The sequence below is a fragment of the Orycteropus afer genome, unplaced genomic scaffold, assembly GCF_000298275.1.
Source record: "Orycteropus afer afer isolate SDZICR_OR568_19922 unplaced genomic scaffold, OryAfe1.0 scaffold00026, whole genome shotgun sequence".
Lineage (NCBI taxonomy): Eukaryota > Metazoa > Chordata > Mammalia > Tubulidentata > Orycteropodidae > Orycteropus > Orycteropus afer.
The window spans coordinates 9,709,073-9,736,803 of NW_006921613.1; the positions used below are offsets into that span (position 1 = coordinate 9,709,073).

A 27,731-nucleotide genomic window follows, 5' to 3' on the forward strand; every position below is an offset into this window, starting at 1 on the left:
TGTGGTAAACTGTGGTCAATGTCATGAGACAAAGTGTATGTGAACTGCTGTATGGAAAGTGAATTTGCTCTGTAAATCTTCACCCAAATCACAATAAAAAAATAAATGCATTCTCCTAGAGAAGGTGTTGCTTCTTTAAGAGCAAAGTATTCATTTTATATTTTTCTTTAATTCCAATTAAAGCACCAATTATAATTCCAGTTATAGTACTAATAATAGCAGACAATGTAGTTGTTTTACAGATGATTGCAGTGATGATAATTCACAAAGTTAGTCTAGTATAGTTAAATGCCTAACATGCTGGGCATTATAAAGACACTGAATAGAAAGTGACACAAATGTCTCTTTCTTCAGAGAGAAAAGTTTTTAAGGTTAAAGTTTTCAGAAAATGAAAACTCCTACAACTGGACCAATAAACAATATCATGAGCATCAGTCAAAAAATCAAATGAAAGCAGCAGTCAAAAAATCAAATGAAATATTGCACTAGGGGCAAGATCTGCTTAAAAAGGCCTTTTGAAGTATTTGAAACTAAAGACGTCACTTTGACAACTAAGGTGTGCCTAACACAACCTATGGTTTTTTCAATTTTATCTGAAAATAGACAATGAAAAAAGAAGACTGAAGAAGAATTAATGCATTCTAAAGAACAAACAAATTTGTCTTGGAGGAAGTACAGCCAGGATGCTCCTTAGAAGCAACGATGCCAAGACTTTTTCTCACTTACTTGATATGTCATCAGGAGGGACCAATCACTGGAGAAAGACACAACACTTAATAAAGGAGAGGGTCAATGAAAAAGAAGGTGACAAACTACAAAGCACTACTTCAAGAAACCATAAGAGATCTACATAAATGGATGAATATACCATGCTAATAGATAGGAAGACTGAACATTGTGAAAATGTCAGTTCTACCCAAAGCAATCTATACATTCAATGCAATCTGAATCCAGATCCCATCAACATTCTTTAAGGATATGGAAAAACCAATCACTAACTTTATATAGAAAGGAAAGAGACCTTGGATAAGCAAAGTACTAATGAAGAAGAAGAACAAAGTAGGAGGTCTCACACTCAAAGGTCTCAAAACCTACTATACAGCCACAGTATTGCCTCGAATTGATATGACGACAGACACACAGACTGGTGGAATAGAATTGAGAACCCAGAAATAGATCCATAGACCTATGGTCAGCTGATTTTTGACAAAGGGCTGAAATCTATTATATGAGGAAGAAATTGTCTCTTTAAAAAATAATGCTGGCAAAATTGGATATCCATTTGTAGAAAAATGAAACAAGATCCGTACCTTACACCACATACACAAACTAACTCCAGATGGATCAAAGACTTAAATGTGAAACCTAAAACTATATATAAAGTTCCTCAAGGGAAAAACAGGGGCAAATTCAGAAGCCCTCATTTATGGTGCAAATAGATTGTCAAGGATAACCCAAAATGCACAAACAGCAGAAGATAAAGTAAATGAATGGGACCTTCTAAAAATTAAATGTTTATGTACTTTCAAAGACTTCTCCAAATGAGTAAAAAGAGAACCTACAGACTGGGAAAAAATATTTGGCAACAACATATCTGAGAAAGGACTTATCTTTCAATTTATAGAAAACTCCAACATGTCAACAACAAAAAGACAATCCAATTTAAAAATGGGCAGATGACATGAATAAACACTTCACCAAAGAAGATACTCAGGCAGCCAACAAACACATGAAGAAATGTTCACAGTCATTAGCCATTAAAACCAAACCAAACTCACTGCTGTCGAGTCAATTCTGACTCATAGTGACCCCTCCTTGGGTTTCCAAGGCAGTATCTCTATGGAAGTAGATTGCCCAATCTTCCTTCTGAGGAGTAGCTGGTGGGTTAGAACCACCAGCCTTCTGGTTAGCAATCAAATGTCTTATGTACTACACTACCAGAGCTCCCAAAAGATGCAAATCAAAACAACGAGATACCATCTTACAACAAGACAGAAAATAACAAATGCTGCCAGGGATGTGGAGAGATTGGACTCTTGTACACTGATGGTGGGACTGCAAAATGATGCAACCACTATGGAAAGCAGTATGGCAATTCCTTAAAAAGTTGGAATTAGAAATACCATTTGATCCAGCAATCCCATTACTAGGTATATACCCTAAAGAAGTGAGAGCCAGAACAAGAACAGACATATGCATACCTATGTTCATCACAGCACTATTTATAATAGGAAAAAGATGGAAACAACCTAGGTGCCTGTTCTAGTTACCTAGTGCCACTCTGACAGGAATATATCACAAATGGGATGGCCTTAACAAACAGGAGTTTATTCTCTTACAGTTTGGGAGGCTAGAAAGCCCCTCCACCTTGGCCTTCAGCTCTGCCTCTTGCTCCTGGCCCACTGAAGCTCAGGCAGCTACTGGCTGCTGAGGCTGACAAGCCCAAGGTCAACAAATAAAATGGCACAGTCCTAATGTTACCAAACCACACAGCCGGGCATTAACTCAAGTCCATTGGAAGTCCCAAGGGCGACAGAGAATGGAAAGCTGCTGAACAACATCACAGCTAAATGCAGGGATAAAGCGTGCCATAAGCTAGAGACCATTCCCCAAGGGTTCTCCTTATACACTGGTAGCAGACCACAGCCCCAAGGCAGCTGCTACTCAGTTGCTCACAGTACATTCCACCATGGAGTTGATTACCAGTCTCATCATGGGGAATACTACATCCAGCTTCCCAGCCACTAAACAAGGCCAACCAAGTTGACAAACAAAGTTAACTACCACAGTGCCATCAACAGAAGAATGGATAAACAAACTATGGTACATACACACAGTGGAATACTATGCAACACTAAAGAATAATGTAGACTCTCCAAAACACTGCAAAACATGGATGAACTTGGAGAACATTATGCTGAGTGAAATGAGTCAATCACAGAGGGACAAATACTGTATTAGTTCATTATTATAAAAAGACAATGAAAGCTTTATATATGGAAGGAAACTTCCTTTGTTGGTTACCAGGGGTAGGAGGGGAGGGGAAGGAACACTGAAAAATAAATAAACAAATAAATAAATTTAAAAAGAAAAAGGAGACCCTCAATGAGATGGACAGACACAGTGGCTGCAACAATGGGCTCAAATCCAGTAACAATTATGAGGGTGGCACACAACTGGGCAACATTTCATTCTGTTGTACATAAGGTTGCTATGAGTAGGAGCCAACTGGATAGCACCTACCAACAACTATTTGCCAAACTGGCTGTACCTCTTTTATTCTTAATGATTTTACATGCCCTCAAGATTCAAAAGTCATCTCCTTATTCCATTACCAGTAGTGGCTTACCCAAACCACTGAATGAGCCTGAGCACACACACACACACACACACACATTGACTATACCCTCCAAATACATTGTTTGGTATTTTAGACCTTAAAATGGAGTGGGCAGCATTCACATGATAAAAAAGTGAAATCCACCATATCTCTTTCATACAATATGGAGGCCCAAGTAAACAATCTATAGTTAGGCTCTAAGAAGTCTCTGAGAAGCAAGACTGTAGTCTAGGAAGCTGGCAGTCATACCATACTTTTCGAAGTTGAATGGCCTGGCATATAGATCATTGTAAAATCCTTTGCAAATTTCCAAATGCTAAATAGATTCGAAATTGCATTATTCATGATTCAAAAGTGTCTCTCTCACTGTACAAATGCGATTAGGACAATATTCCTGCTTACAACACAAATCAGTCACAACTTCAGTTCCTCAGAGCTTCTAAAGATACAAGGTCAAACATGTGGCAAACCAGAGAGCCCTGGGGTTCATTTAATGGAGCAGGTGGCTTATTCCTGAAAAATCCTAAATAAATCCTGACTCTATCCATCTATTTTGTTTCTAAATACTTTACTTCACAATGGACTAAACGAGGGGTATATGGTATTTTCAACTCAAGGAAGATAAAACTTGAATGAATGTTTAATGACCTCATCCTATATGTTTGCCTAAATAATATAACTAAGGTGACTTTTATTTCAGAATCATTCGTTTAAAAGAAATCAAGTAGCAAATTGTTTGAGGGAGGGTGATTATTTGCAACATATAATAGATTAATAGTTAATATATAAAGAGTTCTTATAAAGGAGTAAAAAGATGATGAATGAACACTTCAGGAAAAAAAAAATGAGCTGAACAAATATACCAAACCCAGAGCCATCAAGTTGATTCTGACTCATAGTGACACATTAAAAAAAAAAAAAAAAAACCTCACTGCCATCAAGTCAATGACAACTTATAGCAACCTGCTTCGGGTTTCTGAGGTAGTAAATCTTTACAGAAGTAGATTGCCCAGTCTTCCTTTGCAGAGTAGCCAGTGGGTTTAAACCGCCAACATTCTGGTTAGCGGTCAGATGCCTTACTGCCTCATAGAGTTTCCAAGCCTGTAAATCTTAACAGAGGCAGACTGCCTCACCTCTCTCCCAAGGAATGGCTGTGGAGTTCCAACCGCCAACCTTTTGATTAGTAGCTGAATGCCTTAACCACTGCACCACCAGAGCACCTGAATAAACATACAGCCATGATTTAAAAAAAAAAAAAAACCTACTGGAGACCAATTAAAGACATGGAAAAGGTGTTTAAACTGTCTGATAATCAAAGAAATGCCTGTTAAAGCATTTACTAGATCGGGAAAGATTAAAAAGATTGATGGAGGGTTGGTAAAAGTGTGGGGATCAGACACTCCCTTGTACTGCTGCTGAATATTAGTTCATAAAATCTTTCTAGGTGGTAATTTGACAATATATTTCAGAGTTAAATGAGAATATCCTTTGGTGCAATATTTCATGCCCTGGGATTTACGCTAAGGAAAGAATTTTTTAAAGTGTAAAAATAATTGTATACAAGAATATTCAGCAATTTTTCAGTGGAAAAACTGGAAACAAGCTAAATTTCTATTTTAAAAGTCTAAGAAATTTTTATAAAGATTTATAAATCTAATATATCCTTATAAAGAAATGTTATGCAATATTAAAACTTAATGATATACACAACACTGGACATAAAAAAAATGTCCAATAATAGGGTCCAAATGAATTACAGAATGCCGTATAATAGAAAGTGGAACTGGAGAGGCATAGTGTTTAAAGCATTCAGCTGCTAATCTGAAGGTCAGTGGCTTGAACCCACCAGCTACTCCGCAGGGGAGGGATGAGGCAATCTGCTTCCATAAAGATTTACAGCCTTGGAAATCCTATGGGGGCAGTTCTACCTTGTCCTAAAGGATAGCTATGGGTCAGAATCAACTTGATGGTAGCGGGGTTGTTTTTTACATAATAGAAAACAAGGCAACCATTTGAAAGAATCCAGTAAATGTTTATGTACTAATATGGGATGATGCTCAAGTTATATTTTTAAGTGAAAAAGCAAAACACAGAAGGAAAAAAAATCTATGTAATGCTACTACGTATATCACAAAAAGGGGAAACATATATATTACATTGGATAGAACATTTCTGAAAGGACTCATAAAAAATCTCCAACCACTGTTTAAAGTCCTGGGGTTGAAAGAAGTGTACACTTTTACTGAACTATAAGACACAAAGCAAAATGTTGTTGTTGTTGTTGTTATGTGCCGTCGAGTCGGCCCCGACTCATAGCGACCCCTCCTTGGGTTTCCGAGGCAGTATCACTACGGAAGTAGGATTGCCCAACCTTCCTTCCGAGGAGTGGCTAGTGGGTTTGAACCGCCAGCCGTCTGGTTAGCAGGCAAGTGTCTTAGCCACTATGGTGTAAAGCATAAAAATACAGTTCAATAAATTAACACAAGGGAGCATCCATGTAGCCACAATTATGATCAAGAAACAGGACAAAGCCCAGCACTCCAGAAGGCCTTTCATGTTCCTACCTAATCATTTTCCTTCCTTCTTCCCCATATAGTGGTTTCCTATAGCCATTATACTGAATTCCATTTCTAGTTTGCTAAGAGTTTTTATCATGAATATATGTAGGCAGCATAGTGCTTAAGGCACTTGACTGCTAACCAGAAGGCTGGTAGTTCAAACCCACCAGCCACTCCTCGGAAGGAAGATTGGGCAATCTATTTCCGTAGTGATACTGCCATGGAAATCCAAGAAGGGGTCTCTATGAGTCGGTCCGACTCGATGGCAAACAACAACAACAACAACATGTTAACTTTTATCAAATGCTTCCTTTCATGTATAAAAATGACCATGAATTTTATTCTGCTAATGTGGTAAATTACATTGATTGGTTTTCAAATGTTATCCTATTATATTACTATATTAAATCAGCTAATAGTTTGTTTTGAATTTTTTGGCTCTAGAGAGATTGACCTGTAATTTTCTCTTCTTGTAATGTTCTTGTCAGGTATGTATCAAGGTGTCACATTTAGTTTTGCATCAAGGTTATGCTGGCCCCTTAAAAGAAGGTGAGAAGTGTTCTCTCTTTTCATATTCTTTGGAAGAATCTTTGTAGGTGACTTTTGATTGACATTTCTATTTTTACACCCAGTTCCCCCAACTAAACTGTAAACTCCTTTAGCCCAAGGCCTATATCTAAGGTTTTCTTTTGTATCCTAAGCATTCAACCTTTGCTTTAGATGTTGCTGAATTTCAAAAAATAATTGTTTATTGTCTTGACAAGTACAAAATCTGCCAACCTACAAAAAAAATTCAATTAACAGTATTAAGCATATACATGAAAATTTCAAATTCACTTCCATATTTTAAAAGACATCAGAAGGATCACAGAATGTTAGGGCTGCACATCATCTCCAGTGTGTTCCTTACGTTTGTAATGCTGATTACATTATACTATGGATAACAGCACCACTGAGTAAAAGTACATCTATTTTAGATCACACAGTTCTGAGATGGAGACCAGACCACTCCATTCAGAAATTATTTGTCTTTGGGCACAACATATAAATTATCTGAGCCTCATTATTTTGTACTCTAAAACTCAAATAATAATAAAACATGCTTTACAAAGCTATCATGAGGATTAAAGATGCTGTGTCTAAAACATCTATATGTTTAATTGAAGCAAACAAATCCATTGTCATTGAGACAATTCTGACTCATGTCAACCTCACATGTTTCAGAATAGAACTGTTCCATGGGGTTTTCAATGGCTATAATCTTACGGAAGTAGACTGCCAAGCCTTTCTTCTGTGGCACCACTGTGTGGATTTGAACTGCCAACCTTTTGGTTAGTAGCAAATCATCTGTACCTCTCAGAGGCCTTGGTGCTTCAGAATAGTTATTTTTAAAAGATAATAATAAAAAAAAAAGATTTATTTTACTCTCGTATAAATACAAACATACAACTTCAAAGTCAAATGTTTCAGCAGTATCTTCCAAATTTTTGTGTCTCCCAAACTGCAATACATTGCCTTAAACAGTCTCCATTATTTAACCTTTTCCCTTTGAGTCATTTTCTTCTCCACACAATACCATCTGCATCCTTTCTGTTCCCATGGCTACCAATACACTTACAAAACTTCATATGTTTGCAAAAACTTTCCTGACTACTGATGTGTTTTTCTATTTTGCCTATTTTTGCTAAGCTCTTTCCCTAAACATGCTTCCAAAATTTCCCACCTACAAAGAAGGTCAGAAAATTAGAAGCGTGCAGTCAATTCAACTGATTCTTTATCCCTGAGAATTTAAGAGAAAATTTTACTCTCGTTTCTTAAAGAAACTGAGGCATAGGGAGCTTATTACCAGTTACAGAGCAAACTGGTCACAAAAGTGGACAAGATCTAGAGAGTCTTTCATTGTCCTCTTCATCAATTATGGGCCTGTGGGTCAGCATAGGTAACTCCTGACCAAGATGCCGATCATCACCTCTAGGAAACATAAATACCATAGAAATAGATGACAAACATCTCTGGATTTGTTAGAAAGATTATTTATCTTTATATTTTCAACTTTTAGTAATTATTTTCTGCATGCAATAAATGTAGTAGATAAGGGCTATGCATATATATGGTGTACTTAATACTACCTGTGTTGTTCAGTTAATTCTCTAAATATTGGAAAAAATTAACTTATTTGAGGGTACAAGCCAAACTTTGGAGGCCTCAAAACACAGTAACCTAATAATGATAAAGACCTAAAGATCACAACAAAGTTCAAAACACAACCTCTAAGTGTGCAGTCATACATATTTGAAGCAATAGTGATTTCATTTGAAACCACTTGGAAACTGTGATCCATACTCCTCCAATCTGCAATCCCTATTTAGTCTTGTTTGCCTTGGTTTATGTTGAAGGTAAACATGTATTGAGCCTAGGAAAGGAAATGGAAAAAATTCAGAAGTGACCTAAACAACCTCTGCAAAGCAGTCTTCTGATCTACAATCAAATAACTTAGTCACATCATCCGAGGGAATCCAAATTACTCAAAATCATTAAACAAATGATTCAGTGTCCATTCCTACTCCTACAAATGAATACAATCAGAAGGACAAATGCCATCCCACGTAACTGAAACTTTATTCTTTTGTGTTGTTCTTTTTCATTGATAAAACTATGCAAATGGCTTTGTAATAACATGTTGTTGTTGTTGTTATGTGCCATCGAGTCGGCCCCTGACTCATAGCGACCCCTCCTTGGGTTTCCGAGGCAGTATCACTACGAAAGTAGGATTGTCCAACCTTCCTTCCGAGGAGTGGCTGGTGGGTTTGAACCACCAGCCTTCTGGTTAGCAGTCAAGTGCTTAGGTCATATTAAAATATTTAAGTTTCAAACATGTTTAAACACAGGCCACGCAGAGCTAGTACGAAGCCTTCCTGGTTTTTGTACCAGTGAGCACATGGCTTCAATCCATGTTCAACACTTAATTAAGAGACTCTTTTCAGAGATTGCATTTCCCATCTTCTTAGAGGTCATGCTGCTGCAGTTCATTAACAGTCAACATCTGACTGAATGTCTTAAAATACTATTTTCTTTAACCATTATATGGATGAAGTTTTTGTTACTGTAAGCAAACTGAAGTAATGTCTTTGTATGGACTTCTAAACATAATAATTAGTGACAGTGCAAATTGGTTTCTGATTTTCTTTATACCATAGAGCAAAATGCTATTAAAACACACAAATCACAGTTTAAAATTTTGTGTAATTATGAGAATCTTTTCATTTTATAATGTAGACTGTGACTTTACTTTTCAAGCACAAGGTCTCCTTCTGAAGGCCATGAAATATTTAATCTAAATGTAGCTATATGCAAAGAAAAATACAGTCTTACACTTTCTCAAGGAAACCACCCTTATAAACTTAGGAAAGTGAAAACGTGGGCATGTTTGGCACAGAACTTTGAACATTCCACTTACTCTGCTTCTGAACCTCAAAGTTCCCCTGCACGGTATAGATTTTAAAGTTCAAAAACACTGTCTGAAAAGAGTATCAACCCATGCCCACACATCTAATTTGATCCTGAAATTCAGTTAACTAAATCTGTTGAGGGATATAAACAACTAGAAAACATCCCTGTAGTCAAATAAATTTTAAAAAAGAATTTCATGAGGCTGCATAAGAATCTCTAAGCCTCAGCTGACACATATTTGTAAGTCTGGCTCAGAGAATTGCTATAATATACTTATGGGTTCACTCTGCCTGAAATGCCCTTTGGCTCCTCCCAGTACTTTGTGTCAAGACAGTCTTCCTTTCCTTTAAAATTTTCTTAGAACTCACCACTTACTTGAAAGCTCTCTTTTAACTTCACTAAGGACCTGTTCTTTCAAGCCTATTCCTCTTGCTCATATAAAACAATTTACCCCTTGTATAATTAATAAGTCTTTTGTTAGTATTCACTATGTGCATTTAAGATCCATAAGGGTATTAACCACTTTCTTTCTTTTTTTTTTTTTTTTATGGTCTCTTCCCTTGCTAGTATTGGGTACCGTATAGTACTCTCAGCTGAAAGAACTATATCAATGCAAGTCACATCTTGCTTTTCCCTGCTCTCAGCCCTACTAAGGCTTTCTATTACACTGAGAACAAAATCTACACAACGTAGCTTCTGACCACCTCTCTCAGCTCGCCTCCCACTACTGTGCCTGTAGCTCACTGCATCTCAGTTACACCAGACTCTGCTATTCCTGGAAAATGCCAAACATGCTTCCATCTTAGCTTTTGCACTTGCTGCTCCCTCTGCTCATGACATCCTGGATATGCATACAGTTCAATCACTCAGGTCTGTGTTCAAATGCTCCCACCTTAGAGGACTTTTTCTAAAATAGCAGGTTCCCCTTATTATAGCCAATTTTTCTTCACAGGCCTCACCCCTATTGTATTATATATTATTTGTATAGCTGTTCATTCTCTATCTCCCCACCACCAGCAGCAGCATATAAGTTCCATGAAAGTAGGGGTTTAATTAATTTTGTCCACAGTTGTATCACTGACACCTAGAACAGTGTCTGGCCTTAGGCGTTCAATAATTATTCTTTGAACAGTTGAATAAATGTTCTTGAATTAGTGCTTCCAAGACTTGAAATAGGAGATTTATACTGTGGCTGAAAAGCTTTTGTTTGTGGGGCATTGAGTTTATGCTAATGGTGGTGGAATATTTTGGAAAAGGACAGCAAAAATGAGGGCATAACATGAAAAATGTCATCAATGTCCCTGAGCTATAAATGTGGAAGTGTTATGTTGGTAAATGTCTTGTTGAATATGTTTTCACCACAATAAAAGGGGGGGGGGAGCCTGTCTTCTCTGGGGAGCATCCCTCACAAGCTCAGTGCTGTTCCAAGCTTCCTAATAAGGAACCAGATTCTTGCTACCTAAATATGAGCTCTCCAGATTCCTCAGTGAACTGCCACTTGCAAGGAGATGTTTTATGCTCAATCATACTCTGTGCCACTCAGAGTCACAGAATTATGGTTATTTGTTTTGTTTTTAATTGTGATTTGGGTGAAAGTTTATAGAGCAAATTCGTTTTCCATTCAAGAGTTCATATACGTTTTGTTTCATGGCATTGATTGCAATCCCCATAATATAACAGCTTTCTTCACTTTCTCCCCATGGTTACCTTTTCCCTGTGTCTTTCTTTCCTATGTATTCCTGATCTCTGCGCTCTCTCTCTTAAATACTGCCCTTCTGATCTCCCATGGTAATGTTCTAAGGACTGTACCTACCAAATATTCACCTTATATACCTATCTATTGTTTGGCTGGAAGCCACTGGAGTGAGTTCAATTCCAGGCCCAAAGCGTGACTAGGGGCCATAGTTTCAGAGGTTTTATCAGTCTCTACTAAACCAGTAACCCTGCTCTTTTTTATGATTTTGAGTTTTGTTCCACATTTTTCTCCCACTCTATCCAGGATCTCCTACACTGACCCCTTTCCGAGGGGAAGACGTTGTAGCTAGGCACCATCCAGTTCTTCTGGCCTCACAGTCATGTAGGCTGAGGTTCATAAGATCCACTAGTCCCTTGGGCTAATTGTTTCCAACAGTCTTTGGTTTTCTTCATTCTTATTTGCTCCAGACCAGGAGACGGCATCTTAGATGGCCACCTGCAAGCTTTTAAGACCCCAGTCACTACTCACCAAAGTAGGATGTAGAACAATGTTTCCGTGTAGTATGTTATGCCAGTAGAGCTTGTTGTCCCGTGACCATGGTCCCTGGCTCATGGATACAACATCTCATTTTATTAAGGTGGTTGGCTGTGGCTAATAAATTATCATAGCTTTGCCCCCTGTTAGTTCTATTATACATATGGACATTCTTATAGTACATACAATCATGTATGTAGACTACTCTCTGCCAAACTCATATATCGTCATGGGTATATTCCCTTTGGCCTAGAAATACATGATCATTCAGCCTGTTCACTATGTATCCACCCATAGATTAATATTTGTTACTACTGATAATACAGTATTGTGTATGTGAAAGTGTTTATCCTTGTTCTCTATACCTCTTGTGCACCTCTTTGTGTCTTCCTTTTCCTTAGTGTTATTGTGTTGGTCACTTGCTTTTGGTATATTACCTTTCCTTTCACCCAAATCAATACTTATCTCTTATCTATTTAACATTTTTTTTGTGTTTTTACAAAGACATCTACACACAGAATGCTCCCTTTTCCCACTACTCCACCCTTCCTATTAGTCATTCAACTTTCATAAACGAACGTATAGGGAGTTTCTCCTCTTTAGGCTTCAATATGAAGGATGCAGCTCAGCCTATTATTATACTTTTATACTACTTCCCCTGAATCCTCTCAAGTAGGCCATCTGAATATCACTTGCTCTGTCCACTATCTCATGAACTCAAAATCTATACCCCCACAGAAGGAGGAATCTGTGCATAAAAGCTAGCCTACCACCCAAAACTAGCTTTTAGCGCTGTCTTCTGTTTCCCAACAAAGCCTCAGTGCCATAATGGTTACAGCATTTGACTACTAACCACGAGTTTGGCAGTTTGAACCGACCAGCTGCTCCACAGGAGAAAGATGAGGCAGTCTGCTTAGGTAAAGACTTACAGCCTTGGAAACCCTATGGGGAAGTTCTGCTCTCTCCTACAGGGTCACTGTGAGTTGAAATTGACTGGACAGCAGTACCTTTGGTTTTGGGTTTTCTGTTTCCTAAGCTCTGGTAGCATAGTGGCTAAAGCACTTGACTGCTAACCAGAAGGCTGGCGGTTCAAACCCACCAGCCACTCCTCGGAAGGAAGGTTGGGCAATCCTACTTCCGTAGTGATACTGCCTCGGAAACCCAAGGAGGGGTCGCTATGAGTCGGGGCCGACTCGACGGCACATAACAACAACAACAAAGCCAATCAGCTGTCTCTAAGATCCTCAAGAGGCACTTGGTCCTTTCTTCTTGGCCTCCAAGTACAACTCTAGGAATAGACAGAAACTTAAAACAAATATAGAATAACCAGAATCCTGAGCTAACAAAGTACTAGCATACCCAGCAAAACACTTCACCAACTAATTTTGCCTGGTGGAACAACTCTTGGTTTTAGATACTCAAATTTCTGAGATTGTATATATCTCTCAATATACTTTTTGGCTACTACTTATACATGAAAAATATATATATATATTTACATCCCAAAGCTTTAATACAATATTTAAACAAAATAGTATGCAGAATAGTGGGACACCATGTATCAGCAGAGAGGATATACAGCACGTTACTGCATCTTAAGCAACTGTTTACTATCATCCACATTGTCTGATGTTCTAGAAGACTACTGTAAGCATTTTCCATCCTATTTTCATGTTATTTATATATGAGAATTTTGACTGTATTTTCTTAGCATTATAGAAACTAGTGAGAGAGTGTGAGCTAATGTGTAATGCATTACAATCTTTCCTACTTAAAATAATAAGAAATAGGCCTTTGTTTAAGGTTTTTGTGCAGAACATCTTATTTGGGGGATGGAAGATGTCTTTACTTTATTGGATTCTTTCACCCAAAACCCTTCAACAAGCCTCTCCCTAAGCCTTCCAGAATTGGTCATGTTCTAGCAGCTAATGTGTTCTCAATCCCTAGCCTTGACTCACTGAATCCTTTTTTGCCTCTTCATCCTTCAGTCCACAGTTCCACCAACTGCAGTCATTTGGGTCATCTACTGCCTCTCTTACCTTTCATTCCATTCACTCCTTCTCTCTATCCTTTTCTTTATTTTCATCTGATTTCTTCTTTCACCAAAGGGATATATACCTACACTCTAAAGGGGCCAAATGGAACTAAAAGATTTATAACAACAAGAAGCAGTACTAGCCCAGACCCCCTAATCCTTACTCCAATATAGTGTGTGCCTAGAGACAAATATTTTTTATTCTTATTTCTTGCTTTTAGGTTACCACAAATTACAAAACAATCCAAGCAAAATGTTATCTCCTGGCTATTCCACTTTAGACTTTATCTATTGCCTTCCTATTATAGTGAATGAAGAGTTTAGCTGTCTTATACATCTTTCCCAATCTTCCTAAATAAAAGTAGGCCAAAAATTGATTAAATCCATATTCAATATGCTCATTATTAAAATTTGTTCATTTTTTAGCCAAATAATGCAAAATGATTGATTTCTTTTCGATACAAATTTTTTTGTTTTCCCTATATTTAATAATTGCCTCATTTCTTCATTTGCTTAGTTTTATTTGAATATCTGGCTAAGCCTTCCCATACCCTACAACAGCTCTATAAAATCCTTCTCAATCCCTTTTTTCACTGGTCATACAGGTCATAGTTATCAGTTCCTTCTTTTTTCTGATAGATTTATCACTTCCATTCCCCGCCCCACCCCAAATCTGGTTCTAACCTGTACTGATTATTTTCTAGGCTGTTAAATGGGTATTGCGCTAGGATCTCCTTTCACTAATATCCTATAAATACCTCATTCCTCTCTCCTGTTTGGTTTTCTGACATTTCCTGTGTCCTAGTCATCTCCTGTCTTGCTTTACTCCTGAATTTTGGTGAATTATAACCTTGAGGATACATAGGAAGTGAGTCATTTTAGGCTTTGCATGTTTGAAAATGTCTTTATTCTATCTTCATACTTGATTAATGCAGATATCTACAGCTAAAATTCATCATATTTTGAAGACATTACTCTCTTGCCTTATAGCTTCCAATGCTGTTTTTTGATAATTGCTTTTCATTCCTGATTCTTTTATTGTGATCTCTTCCCCTTGTTTTCTCACCTTCTCAATCACCTTTTAGAGTCTTTTCTGTAACAGTCAAGTTTTGAACTGCCTAGATGATAGGCTTTGGTTTGGGTCTTTCTTTATTTATAATGTTGAGTACCCAGTGAATCCTTTCAATCTGAGCAGTCACATTTTTAATTTGGAAAAAATATTCTTTCTAAAAAATAATTTTCTAACCACTTTTTCTGTTTCTCCTTTTTAACTTGATATTGGATCACTGATATTGATCCATAAATGTTCCTATCTTTCTCTTATGGTCCAATTCTTTTTTTTTTCCCAATTCTTTTACTGAATTTTTGTTTCAGCTATCATATTTTAATACCTAAAAGTACTTGCCTTTTATCTGTTCCTTTGTTAAAAAATAAATACATAAATAACAGTCTATTCTTCTTTAAAGGATATATATTTTCTTTTATCTCTCTGAGGACATTATGGCTTCTTTGAAGTATTCTTCTGCTCCCTGCATTGTCTTTGTTTCTTCTGTGTTCCTTTTTTCTCTTTGTTTCTTTGTTTTTGTTTGTTTGCTTGATCTCTCTGCTTCATAGTGGAGGCTTTCTTTCAAAACCTGATTATCCTTTGATGTCCTATCATATCACTAAAATGCTGATTAGAAGCTTTGCAAATGGGCTTTTAAAAGATTCAGAGAGTAGCTGAAAATTTTGGGGGAAAAAGGGTCACCAAATATCAGTATCTGTAGGTCTTTAGTCTGGGATGGTTCAGTTCCCCTGAGAATGATCCTCCAAGATTCCTGGAGGGCTGTTCAGTGGGGAGTCTGCCATGTTCAGGCACTGGACAGAGGAGGGGAGCTGGGAATTTCACTGTTCAGGTGCAGAGTGTCCTTGAGTCCTCCAGTTCTCAATTCCATTTGTTATCCTACCTCTTTCAGTGTTCAAGTGTTCAAGTCCACCTTGTTTTTCCAGAGACTTCTGCAAATTTCTTTTTGGTGGGGGGCAAATGGTTCCCTGCTTGAGCCAGGTAAATATGGCATCTGAGTGTCTAATTGCTCTTCATAAAGACTTACAGATAAATTCTACATCACTCTGCCTTCTTGGTACCAAGTGCCTCTAATTCCTGTTGTTGTTGTTGTTGTTATGTGCCGTCGAGTCGGCCCCGACTCATAGCGACCCCTCCTTGGGTTTCCGAGGCAGTATCACTACGGAAGTAGGATTGCCCAACCTTCCTTCCGAGGAGTGGCTGGTGGGTTTGAACCGCCAGCCTTCTGGTTAGCAGTCAAGTGCTTTTAGCCACTATGCTACCAGAGCTCCCTGAGCCCGTCCAAATAACCATGGGATGTGTCAGCTTGCTTTCCATCTGCATCGCCCTGCAGAGGCACTTGGCTCTGACCTCTCCCCATTCTGCTAAGTCATGCTGTATTCTGCCCTCCACTTTCCATCTTTGTATCTTGTGGTTTGGGGTTATTTATGTCCCCTTGATTCATCAGAGACGGAGTTTGTGCTTTCTCTTCTTGTTTTCCCTATTGTTCAAGGATGATTTTTGAGAAAGAAGGCTGAACAGAAGGCATAGAAAGAAAGAGTAGATATGTCTTTATTCCGGCATCTTAAAACCAGAAGTTGCTAGCCTTCTTTTTTACTCATATCACATACTCTTCAATCAGTCACATTCTTATTCCTAATTCCCGGCTTCCAGAATTTCTGGGTGACTAGCCATCTTGTTTTGCTGATTTCAGACATGCAACATTTAGTTTATTAATGACTTAACAAGTTCCACATGTACTTATCATAGCTCATTTGTAGTACTAGTTTCTACAGCTAAAACGAGGTATACTTAATATACCTATAATTGGGAGGGGATTAGTCACCACCCTCTTGTGGGACTAAGTTTTCTTATCAAATGTACTAGGTATTTTTTGCTTACTCTCTGCTCCACCATTTTCACACTTCTCTATATTCTAGGAGGCTATCCTCTATTGACTACTCTGCTCATCCAACCCCACTCATTTCCATCCTCACTCCCTTTCACTCTTCCCCTGCCTTGCTGCATTTCTGGTGATCTTACTCTAAAGCCACAGTTTCTGAAGTATAACGACATTTAACTTCATTATTCCTAGTTGGTTCCCTTGACCCTGCACACACCTCTATAAATAGTTTATTAAAACATCTTCAATTTTATTCTAGGTCCCATTTGTTTCTTACCAGGGCAATGAATGACTTATCAATAAAAAGAAGATTTTGAACTAGTTCATCTTGAAAGTCCCTTGGGTTCTTAAGTGCTAAAATTTCTCTAAGAGTCACATGTATAGGTAGCATTTAATTAGAGTCTGAGTAAATTAGGGGTTTCCTTTTAGTCCAGGAGTCTCCAAATCATTATACTCCATCCTAGAAAATATAAGCATTGTCATCACAACTTAGATTTGGAGGGAATGCCAGGATATACATATTCTTCCTTTTAAGCTCTAGGCATTGGCATTAGACAGTTCTGATAAAAGTACATTTGCATTTTTTACAAATATGTATATCTTGGATATACAAATATGTATATTGGTAGCACAGTGCCTAAAGCATTTGACTACTAAGCAGAAGGTTGGCAGTTCAAAGCACCAGATGCTCCAAGGAAGGAAGATGGGCAATCTACTTCCATAAAGATTTACCACCTCAGACACCCAATGGAGTCGCTATGAGTTGGAATTGACTCAATGGCAGTGAGTTTGGCTTTGAATTTGGTTTCCCCTGCTAATCTAAGTTGTGATGATGATGCTTATATTTTGCAAACACCTTCAGCATTAATTATAAAAGTTCAAATGTTTCTTTCTATTTTTTTCTTCTTTTCCCATAGATACTTATACCATCAAAGGGCCTTAAAAAATAAATAAATAGATTCACCAATCTTCCTACTAAAAAAGAAATTAATTCATTGACATCACACCCCTCCAGCCACCAGATTATCTCTTTTCCATGCATAGCCAGATTTTTTGTATCAACTGGCCTTTTCCACTTTCTTGTCTCCAGAGACCCTTTAGCCCATTCCTATCTCGAACTGTCATTACCAAAATTATTCAACTTCCTTATCGCTAAATCGAAGTCCTATCTTAGCTAACCAGAAGGCTGGAGGTTCAAACCCACCAGCCACTCCTTGGAAGGAAGATGGGGCAATCTACTTCCATAGTGATACTGCCTCAGAAACCCAAGGAGGGGTCGCTATGAGTCAGGTCCGACTCAACGGCATGTAACAACAACAACATCTTAGTTAACATCTCAGCAGCATTTGCTGTCACTGCTAACTCCTCTCATAAAACATTCTCATCCTTGTCTTTGTTGTCTTACCTTTCTGGTTTTCCTACTACCTATCTGACTACTACTGAGCCTCTCCAGTGGATGTCTCCTCCTCTGCCCATCCCTCAAGTGTTCTTGTTTGTCAAAGCCCTGTCCTAGTCTTCCTTATCTTTCTGCCTGCACTCCAACTCTGGGTGTTCTCAGCACTCCTATGAATTCAAAAACCATTTATATACTAGTGATTCTCAAATCAATCATAATTCCAGATCTCTCTCCTGACCTTCAGAGGCATTTATCTATAACTAAACACTAGATAACTCCAGAAGTATGTCCACAAATTGTTCACATTCAACATTTCACTTCCTCTCAAACCTATTTTTTTCCATCTATCTTCCTCATTCTTTGAACCACACACACAAAGCCAGAGACCTGGATTAATCCTTGACTTTGCTGCCCCATCCACACAGCCAGTCAATGGCCAAGTTCTATTGATTCTATCTGAGATATAACTTGAATTTATCATACATTGCCCTTCTTCCTCACTGCCACTCTTCCAGACCACAAAATCTCCTACTGCTAATATTATTGCCCTCAAATCCAGAATTTATAATACAGCCAGGTGATATTCCTAAATTGCAGATATCATCATGCCACTTCCTTCCTAAAATCCTGCAATGGCTTCATATTACTATGAGGATGAAGCTTAAATTCCTCAACATACTTTACAAGGCCCAGCATCTGTTTTCCTATCTTGACTTCTGTATGCTCCAGCCACATTGAGTTCCTATTGTTTTACTTTTTTTTATTGTGGGCACTTGACTGCTAACCAGAAGGCTGGCAGTTCAAACCCACCAGCCACTCCTCGGAAGGAAGATGGGGCAATCTACTTCCGCAGTGATACTGCCTCGGAAACCCAAGGAGGGGTCGCTATGAGTCGGGTCCAACTTGATGGCACATAACAACAACAACAACATATATGTAACAAATCATTTGCCATTTCAACATTCTTCATGTATACAATCCAGTCACATTGGTTATATTCATCATGTTGTTCTACCATTACGATTATCCATTCCCAAATTTTCCCATCAACTTTAATCAAAGCTCAGCATCTTCTAAGTAGTGATTCTCTTTTTTTCTCTTCCTGCCATCCACCCCTGGTAACCACTTATAATCTTTGGTCTCTATGTACTGCCTATCTTAGATATTTCACATAAATGGAATCATACAATATCTGTTCCTTTGTGACTGGCTTTATTCACTCAGCATAATGTTTTTGAGGTCCATCCATGTTGTAGCATGTATCAGCACTTCGTTTATCATTATGGCTGAGTAATACTGAATCACATATATGTACTATATTTATCTTTCTAGATTTTTCCACATGATGCTCCCTCCACTTGATACATGCTTATCAAGTATTATCAATATTATCATGCTATAAGTGCTGCTTAACTAACATCTACAAATCCTTAAATCCTTGGTGTCTCAGCTTAGATGTCTTATGATCTCTAAATCTTGGTTAGATCTGCTCCCACAACACACTACTTACCCACTTATCAACATTATAGTTGCCTATTTACCACTTGTCTTTACAGATGGGGTTGCCACAAGTCAGAATCAACTCAGGGGCTATAGCTTCTTATTTCCCAGTCAGATCACATTATATTTCCAATACTTACAACATTGCTTGGTAAAAAGTTACCACTAAATAAATAATGGTTGAGAGATGAACAAATGAACAAACAACAAATAAATGAACAAACCATCAGATTAAAAGTAGGACCAGGGGAAACACATGTGACATATGGACTTCCTTTCCTCTTCTTTTTCTCCTCTCAAAAAAAAAGTAATAATAAGCTACCCTTTCCCCCATATAACTCATTGCTCACAAAGGGTAATTCATGTGCACTTACATATGACAGCTAAAGAGAAGAACTCTGAGTCCTTGCTTTCCCCTGCATCTATCCCTTTCCTTCCACATATAAAATTTTGAAATTGACTATTTAAACCAACTTAAAAGAAATTAATCAAGTGGCTGACTTTCTCTAATCTGCCTGATGCCCAGTCCATGTTTCCAAACCATCTGTAAACTTGGTAGTGTATGTACATGGGGTAAAAAGAACCAGCAACAACATCCATTTAAACCAAAACTCTAAAGCATTAATTAAAGCTATGCACACCTGCTGTGAACTGCAAAATCAGAGATTTATATGAATTTATAGTGGCTTCTGACCTCCTGTAGGAATTATGTTTGCTCTGAATAAGCTTTTCCTCTTTATAATGCAATATTTAAAAAAGAAAAAGTTTGTTTCAGTGACTAACTTCTTGTTGCTGGCATAAAAAGATATGTTGCTTGGTTCCTTTATGCCTTAGTTTTCACCCTTCTTACCCACTGCTTGTCAAATATTTAATTTAAGGTTTTGTGTGAAAATAAGCAGGCCCAACTATGAGGCCTAAAATTTCTTGGTCTAAATTTAACTTGTTAATGAGGTGATGGGAAAGATATCCATGCATTCAAACTCCACACTTCATCCAAGGGCATTTTAATACACTTACTCACAGATCTGTACACTGTTTGTAGGATATCAGCTATCTCATAGTGATTTCATCAGAAGCAAGACTTGCAAAATTACAGCAGTTGCCCACTTGTGCAGTCCTTGCGTGTAAGTAAATTTTTCAAAGGAAGGCATTGTGACTTCAAAATTTAGATGCTCATGACTTTGAAAAAGAAGGCTGTTGAAAAAGGCTTATACCATTCAAAGTTAGTTACCTTAGATAGGCTCATTCCCAACACTGTGAGTGTTACCAAGCCAGCACAACAGACTAAAGCACTGGAGCTGGAAAGGCCAGAACTTGGTGGGATGTTTCCATCTACCAGGCAATTCATTCCAGTCGGATTACTAAGACCAAAGTGTTCCTAAGAATAGAGAAGAAACAGCACTAGTAAATTCAGTGTTGGGTCAGGAAGTAATAGAAATGTTTTTTCATTCTCCACAGAGCTAGTCTATCAATGGACTTCTTTTACTATTTATGGAAACTACTTATACAATTCAATTGAGTTGAGACTTTACATGACATGTGTTTAATAGCTCTTGGCCATATGGTAGGTAATACGAAGAATGCTTTTTACTTTGTTCAACAAAAAAACTACTGATACATTTCCTAAATGTGTCTTGAATATTCATTTTCTTGAATATCAATCAATGTGAATGAATATTAAAAATACATAAAACTATTATAACTCAGTATTTCAAGTAGCAAGACAAGAAAAACACAGTTATTTGAGAAAAAGGTTAAATCTCTATCAGGCACATCCCTAAAAATCTGTTATTGTAAAAGTCTTAACCCAAACAGGGGTTTGTTTTTAAGGAGTATCTTTCTTCAGAAAGTCCTTTAAGAAAAGAATTCCAAACTTTCTCAGTCTTTTTTTTTTCACTGATGGAAAGACCTGGGCACAAAGAGATTAAGAGAATTCCCAAGATCACACTTGAAATAAATTGGAAGCTGGGAGTAGGGCCCAGGTCTCTGATTCCTGGTTGAGAATTTCTCTACTGCAGTGAGAAAACTGGGCCAGTATACTGTCACTATGATTTAATATACATCAGCTATACGAGAAAATCAGAATTTTACTAGTGTTTATAGATGCAATTTAGCCATATGGTAGTTTTCAAGTGAGCCAATTTACAATTCAGTCACTGATGAGAATGTAGACCCTAATAAACAATGCAGGAAAACTCTATTTCTGCAAATAGGAAAGCCCAAAGAAAGAATCAGACTGTGATTTAAAGATGGAAAGCTCTTGGGCTACTTTGATAAATATATAGGACTAAGAGATTTAGGGTGGTATCATATCATAACCTCCATGGTTTAGGATTTAAAATAAGTTTAAAGCCACTTCCTCCTTAAGAAAGAGTATCACTGTATTTATAAGTTACTGAAAAGACTCAACACCACAGTATGAAACACTATTATATTACAGTTAGGCATTTCATCGTATATATTATTCTAGGGAGAAATTTCAGTAAACTAGTTAGAATAACCAAAGTAACAAAACTCTGCAAATGAAACATTCTATGTTTTTCCTTAATTTTTTGTCCTTTCTCCCTAGGTGGTAGAACTCATGCAGCACAAAAGAAGATGTTCAATTGGATGTGCATCTCTTCTTGACTTCAAGTCATTTAAAAATTTGCTTTCCAGAAATACAAACAAATTATAAACTTAAACATTGCTGCTGCCAATACTCTTTCATGCAGAACATCAGACAGCTTGTTAAAAATATCCTTGCAGAATACTATATATTTAACCAAAAGCTGATCCACAGGGTGTCTTGAATATGAATCATCCTTACAAACTTATCATGCAATGTTTAAATTAAAATATACAACAGATTCAAAAACACAAATGGGTTTTGCCAAATCCTGTAATAGCTCTAGCTCAAAAGGATAACATGTTCAATTTAGTATAAACAGATTATCCTCTGGAACTTTCTACTATTTGAATAAGAAGGTTTCCGAATAGGCTAACATTTAAATTTTTTTCTGCCAGAAATTCATTGTACATGATTTCATACATAAGTTATCAAACCAAAGAAGATGGCTTTATGAACTAGAATGCTCAAAAACAACCCAAAGTAACAACCATTATTTAGGCCACTTTACCCATATTATACAAAAATGCACGCTGTTACAAGGAAAATCAAATTGCATTTGCCAGGAAAATGTTTCCAAATACTGTTATTCTCACTAATGCACATGACAAGCCAGATGAATTGAAGATTTAAAACCTGCCAGTAACTTTTCCCAAAAGTTATTATTGCCATGTATCTCAAACAATTAAAATTAAACACACTCAAAAGAAAGACGTGAACTCTAAAAGCAGAACATAGAGAATAGGATCATGCATCAGAAATATCTGATACATTTCTGTACTGGATATGCCACTAGATCTTAGGATACTCATGAAAAAAAAATCAGATAGGACCACTAGGCTGGAAGAAACACAGCTCTCTAAAGCACAGATTTTGTTTTGTATTTTTGTTTTGGCCTAAAAAGGCAAAAATCCACCTCTTATTGTCCTTTAATGATTCTACACAAGAGTCACAACATCTAAAATAATTATTGAAATATAAAAGTGACTCTAAAAATGACAAATACTGATTTCTTTTTGTCTTTGAAACTTTTTAAATTATAAAACTCAGCTTCTTGTTCTTATATTATGACATTAGAGATATTACAAATAACCATTCAATGTTTCTAGGAAAACAGTTATAGTAATAACTTACTACATCTAAAGTAATAACAACAATAAAGTGATAATCTATTGAATGCTTACTATGTTTCAAGTACAGTATAATCCTTGCAACAACTTTGTGGGGTATAGCACTGCCATCATTTTGCAGATAACAAATTTGAGACTTAAAAGGTTAAAGTAACATATCTGGACAGAGCCTGGATTCAGCCTCTAAATCCTATTTGACATATTCCTATCTATCCCTAAAAGAAAATTCAAATAATAGTGTAAGACTGTGTCCTCCAAAAGAAAATTTGAGCAAAGATTTTAAAAACAACATCGATGTTTGTCATGAAAGACCACTACTGCCCCCTGTGAACCCAACCCAGAAACAGCCACACTAACTCCATTGCCTGAAACATACAATTTGCAAAACAAGACAGAAACAGCAAATAGCATTGAAGGAAGAAGACAGAAATGATACAGCAAATAATACAAATTTGACACAACACATACCATAATATGAACCGCTAATAATGTAAGTTCCTCATACACCAATTTACCTGAATTCCTTTATATCCACATAGGAAATAGTTGTGCCACAGAGGCTTGGTTTTGTCAATCTGAATGTTATTAGCACTAGTACTGAAGTCTCTGTAAAAACAAAAGACACCATTTATTTGTTTAAGACTGTAAACCATCTCCTACAAAATCAATGGCTGACTGCTGCCATCTTGTGCCAAAATAGTGATACTGAGCTCTTCTTTTCCATTTACTTTCAACAGCCTTGGAAACCCTATGAGGAAGATCTACTCTGTCCTACAGAGCCAACTCAGTGGCAGTGGGTTGGGTTCAAAATACATAGTTCATTGTTGGTGTAGTGCCTAACGCATTTGACTGCTAAACTGAAGGTTGGTGGTTCAAACCCACCAGCTGCTCTGCAGAAGGAAGATGGGGTAGTCTACTTCTGTAAAGATTTACCACTTTCCAAGCCCAGTGAGGGTCACTATGAGTCAGAATCGACTTCAAGGCATTAAATTTTATCTACCCAAAAGCAATGAGCCTCTCCAGCTGCTGCAAGTTGAGAGGAAGTTGTAGTGATCTTAATAACTAAAATACCACCAATTGACCCTTTTTAAAATTAATCAATAAACTGTACTTCATTGAAATTAAAAACTATTCCTCAGACTAGAAAAAAAATATTTATAAAACATATATCTGACTTACATCTAGAAAATACAAGGAACAATTCCAGCCTAACAATAGAAGAAAACAACTCAATTTTCAAATAAGAACAAGATTTGAATATGCCTTTCAATATGAAAGATATAAAGATGACAAATAAGTACACGGAAAGATGTTCAACATCATTAGTTGTCAGAGAAAGGAAAACTAAAAACCACAATGTGATACTAAATGACTAAACTAAAATTAAAAGGAGAATGACAAAATTAAAAATACTGACCATACCACACCTTTGCAAAGATGTAGTGCAACTAGAACTCTTATTACACTGCTGGTGGGAATGCAAACTGGTTCAACCACTTTGAAAAACAGTCATTGTTTTAAAAAGGTAAACATGCATGTACCATCAGGAGTTCTAGTCGCATAGTGCCTAAGGCATCTGACTGCCTACCAGAAGGCTGGCAGTTCAAACCCACCAGCCACTCCTCAGAAGGAAGACTAGGCAATCTACTTCCATAGAGAGACTGCCTCAGAAACCCAAGGAGGGGTTCGCTATGTGACCCAGACACCCCAGTTATAAGTATTTACCCAAGAGAAATGAAATATATGTTCACAGATAGATTTATATACAAATGTACATAGCCCCATCATTCCTAAAAGCCAAAAACTGGAAATAACTCAAATGTCCATCAACAGATGAATAAATAAAAATAACTGTGGTATATCTATGCAGTGAAATACTACTCATGATGCAGACAATTCTGGGAGGAATGCTGCATGCTCCTAGGGTGGAATCAAGCCCCTTGCATACAGCAGGGATCCTGACAATTCACCTCTGCTTCCCTGACTCATTCTCTATCTTTCATCTGTACTTCTTCCTGGGATCATCTCCCTAATACACTACCTTCATCTAAGTCTGTCTCAGGTTCTGCTTTTGTGGAAAAGGGAAATGAGACCATATTCATCATTGTAGCAATGGTGAAATGAATTTGTGAAAATCAATGTGACAAAGTTTGATCCATCTGTTTTTAAATGTTTATAAACAATGACAGAAAAATGTGTTTTAGGTAATGTAAAGCTTTCTTTAAAAGGTACAAAATGTACAGAAGGATATATTCTCAATCATGCAAAATGAATAGGAAAAATATAATTTATACAATACATTTTACACAAAAGTAAGGAATTTATTTTGCATAACTTGATATAGTTCTTAATCAAAAGCTCTCATAAAATTTTTGGTCAGTGGATGAACAGTATTGCAGTGAAACTGTCCAATAAACAATACAACAAAAATATAAAAATATGCCAACTTTTATCAAATTTTTTTTTTCTAATTAGCAAATCAAATTCTTCATAACATATAAGCAAGTACAGTTTACTGCTTGAATGCAAAGATGGTTCAACTTTAGGAAATCCATCAAAATAATTCACCATATTGAAAAAAATCTAATCTTTAATACTAAAAAGACATTTAGTAAAATTTAATACTTACTAATGAATATTTTTAATCTTAGCAAACTAATATTTTTTTAACTTCATAAAATATATGTACCAGTCTATATGCTCAATACTGAGGCTACAGCATTGAAGAAGAGAGGCAACAGTACCTGAAGTCACAGAGTTTACAATGCCTAAGGCACTTGACTGCTAACCAGAAGGCTGATGGTTCAAACCCACCAGCCACTCCTCGGAAGGAAGGTTGGGCAATCTACTTCCATAGTGATACCACCTTGGAAACCCAAGGAGGGGTCGCTGAGTTGGGTCTGACTCAAGGGCAAACAACAACAACAACATTCAGATAAATAATCAGATAATGATATAATAGCACAGTAAGAAGCTGTGAAAGAGAATTATAGGGTGTTGTACTAATGTAGAAAATGAACCTAACCTGAATTTCCTAGAGATAGTTACCTCCAAACCAAACAAACAAACAAACAAACAAAAAAAAAACACTGCCATCAAGTCAATTCTGACTCATAGCAACCCTATAGGACAGAGTAGAAGTGCCCCACAGGGTTTACAAGGCTGTAAATCTTTAAAGAAGCAGGCTGCTTAACCTTTCTCCCATGGAGTGACTACTGGGCTTGAATCACCAACCTTCTGCTTAGCAGCCAAATGCTTTTGCACTATGCCGCCACAGCTCCTTATAGATAATAAATATCCTGTGGGTAAGGACAGAGTTATTGTCATCTTTGTTCATAAGTCTCAAATAAGTGAACAAATAACAAACAAACAAAAAAAAAAAGACTAGTTGCTATAAAAAATCAATTCTAACTCATAACTACATGTAAATAAACATTAGTTACTTCAGATTTTTTTAAAGTCAGGTCAAAATTTCCAATTAATTAAATGATTAAATAGATGTCTCCTAAAAAGTTATTTGAGTACTGTTGTGGTTAAGTTTGTGTGTCAACTTTGCTGGGCCTGGTTGAGTGGCTGGGCAGCTGAATGCAGTTATTCCCTATGGTGAGATAGGTAATTAACTCCATGGCGGAATCTATTGGAGCAGCTGAGTAGCTGCTTTGGTTATGTGATATGCTACCCACATATAAGAAATAGCCTTGGGGATGAACTCTAGCTTATGGCACACTTGAAACCTGCATGTAGCTGTGTTGTTGTTCAGTAGCCTGCCATGCTCTACTGACCTTGGAACTTTCAGTGGACTTGAATTAATGGCCTGGCATGTGGTTTGGTAACATTGGGACTGTGCCTTTTTATTTGTCAACCTCGGGCTTGTCAGCCTCAGCAGCCAGCAGTTGTCTGAGTGAAAAAAAGCCTCTAACTTCAGTGGGTTGGGAGCAGGAGGCAGAGCTGAAGCCCAAGGTTGAGGGACTTTCACCCAGTCCCTACAGCCTGGCACTCTGAACTCAGACTTAAAGCCTCCAAACTTCCAAAGAATAAACTCCTGTTTGTTCAAGCCATCCCATTTGTGGTATATTCTTGGCAGAACAGTACTAGGTAACCAGAACAAGTACAAACACAACATCACCCACATACACACATAGAGCACAAAGCATATACAATTGTTGTTAGGTGCCATCAAGTCAACTTTGACTCATAGTGACCCCATATGACAAAGTAGAACTGCCCTACAGTGTTTTCTAGGATGTAATCTTTATGGAAGCAGATCGCCAAGTCCTTCTCCTACAGAGCTGGATGGGTTCAAACTGCCAACCTTCTAGCTAACAGCCAAGTGCTTAACATCCTACTACCAGAGCTCCTTCTTACAGTTGTTGTTGTTATGTGCCATCGAGTGGGACCCGACTCATAGTGACTCCTCCTTGGGTTTCCAAGGCAGTATCACTATGGAAGTAGATTGCCCAACCTTCCTTCCAAGGAGTGGCTGGTGGATTTGGACCACCAGCATTCTGGTTAGCAGTCAAGTGCTTTAGGCACTATGCT

General features: G+C 37.3%; 1 protein-coding gene across 1 annotated transcript in view; it reads right to left on the bottom strand.

Annotated features, from left to right (window-relative positions):
• The window catches only part of GALK2 (galactokinase 2), a 184,278-nt gene that overhangs the window by 142,520 nt on the left and 14,027 nt on the right, over positions 1–27,731 (bottom strand). The window contains exons 3-4 of the mRNA XM_007935195.2: positions 23,708–23,798; positions 20,686–20,832 (exon numbers count right to left, since the gene is read on the bottom strand). Of these exons, the coding sequence (XP_007933386.2) occupies positions 20,686–20,832; positions 23,708–23,798 (238 nt within the window). The remainder of the gene's footprint in view (positions 1–20,685; positions 20,833–23,707; positions 23,799–27,731) is intronic.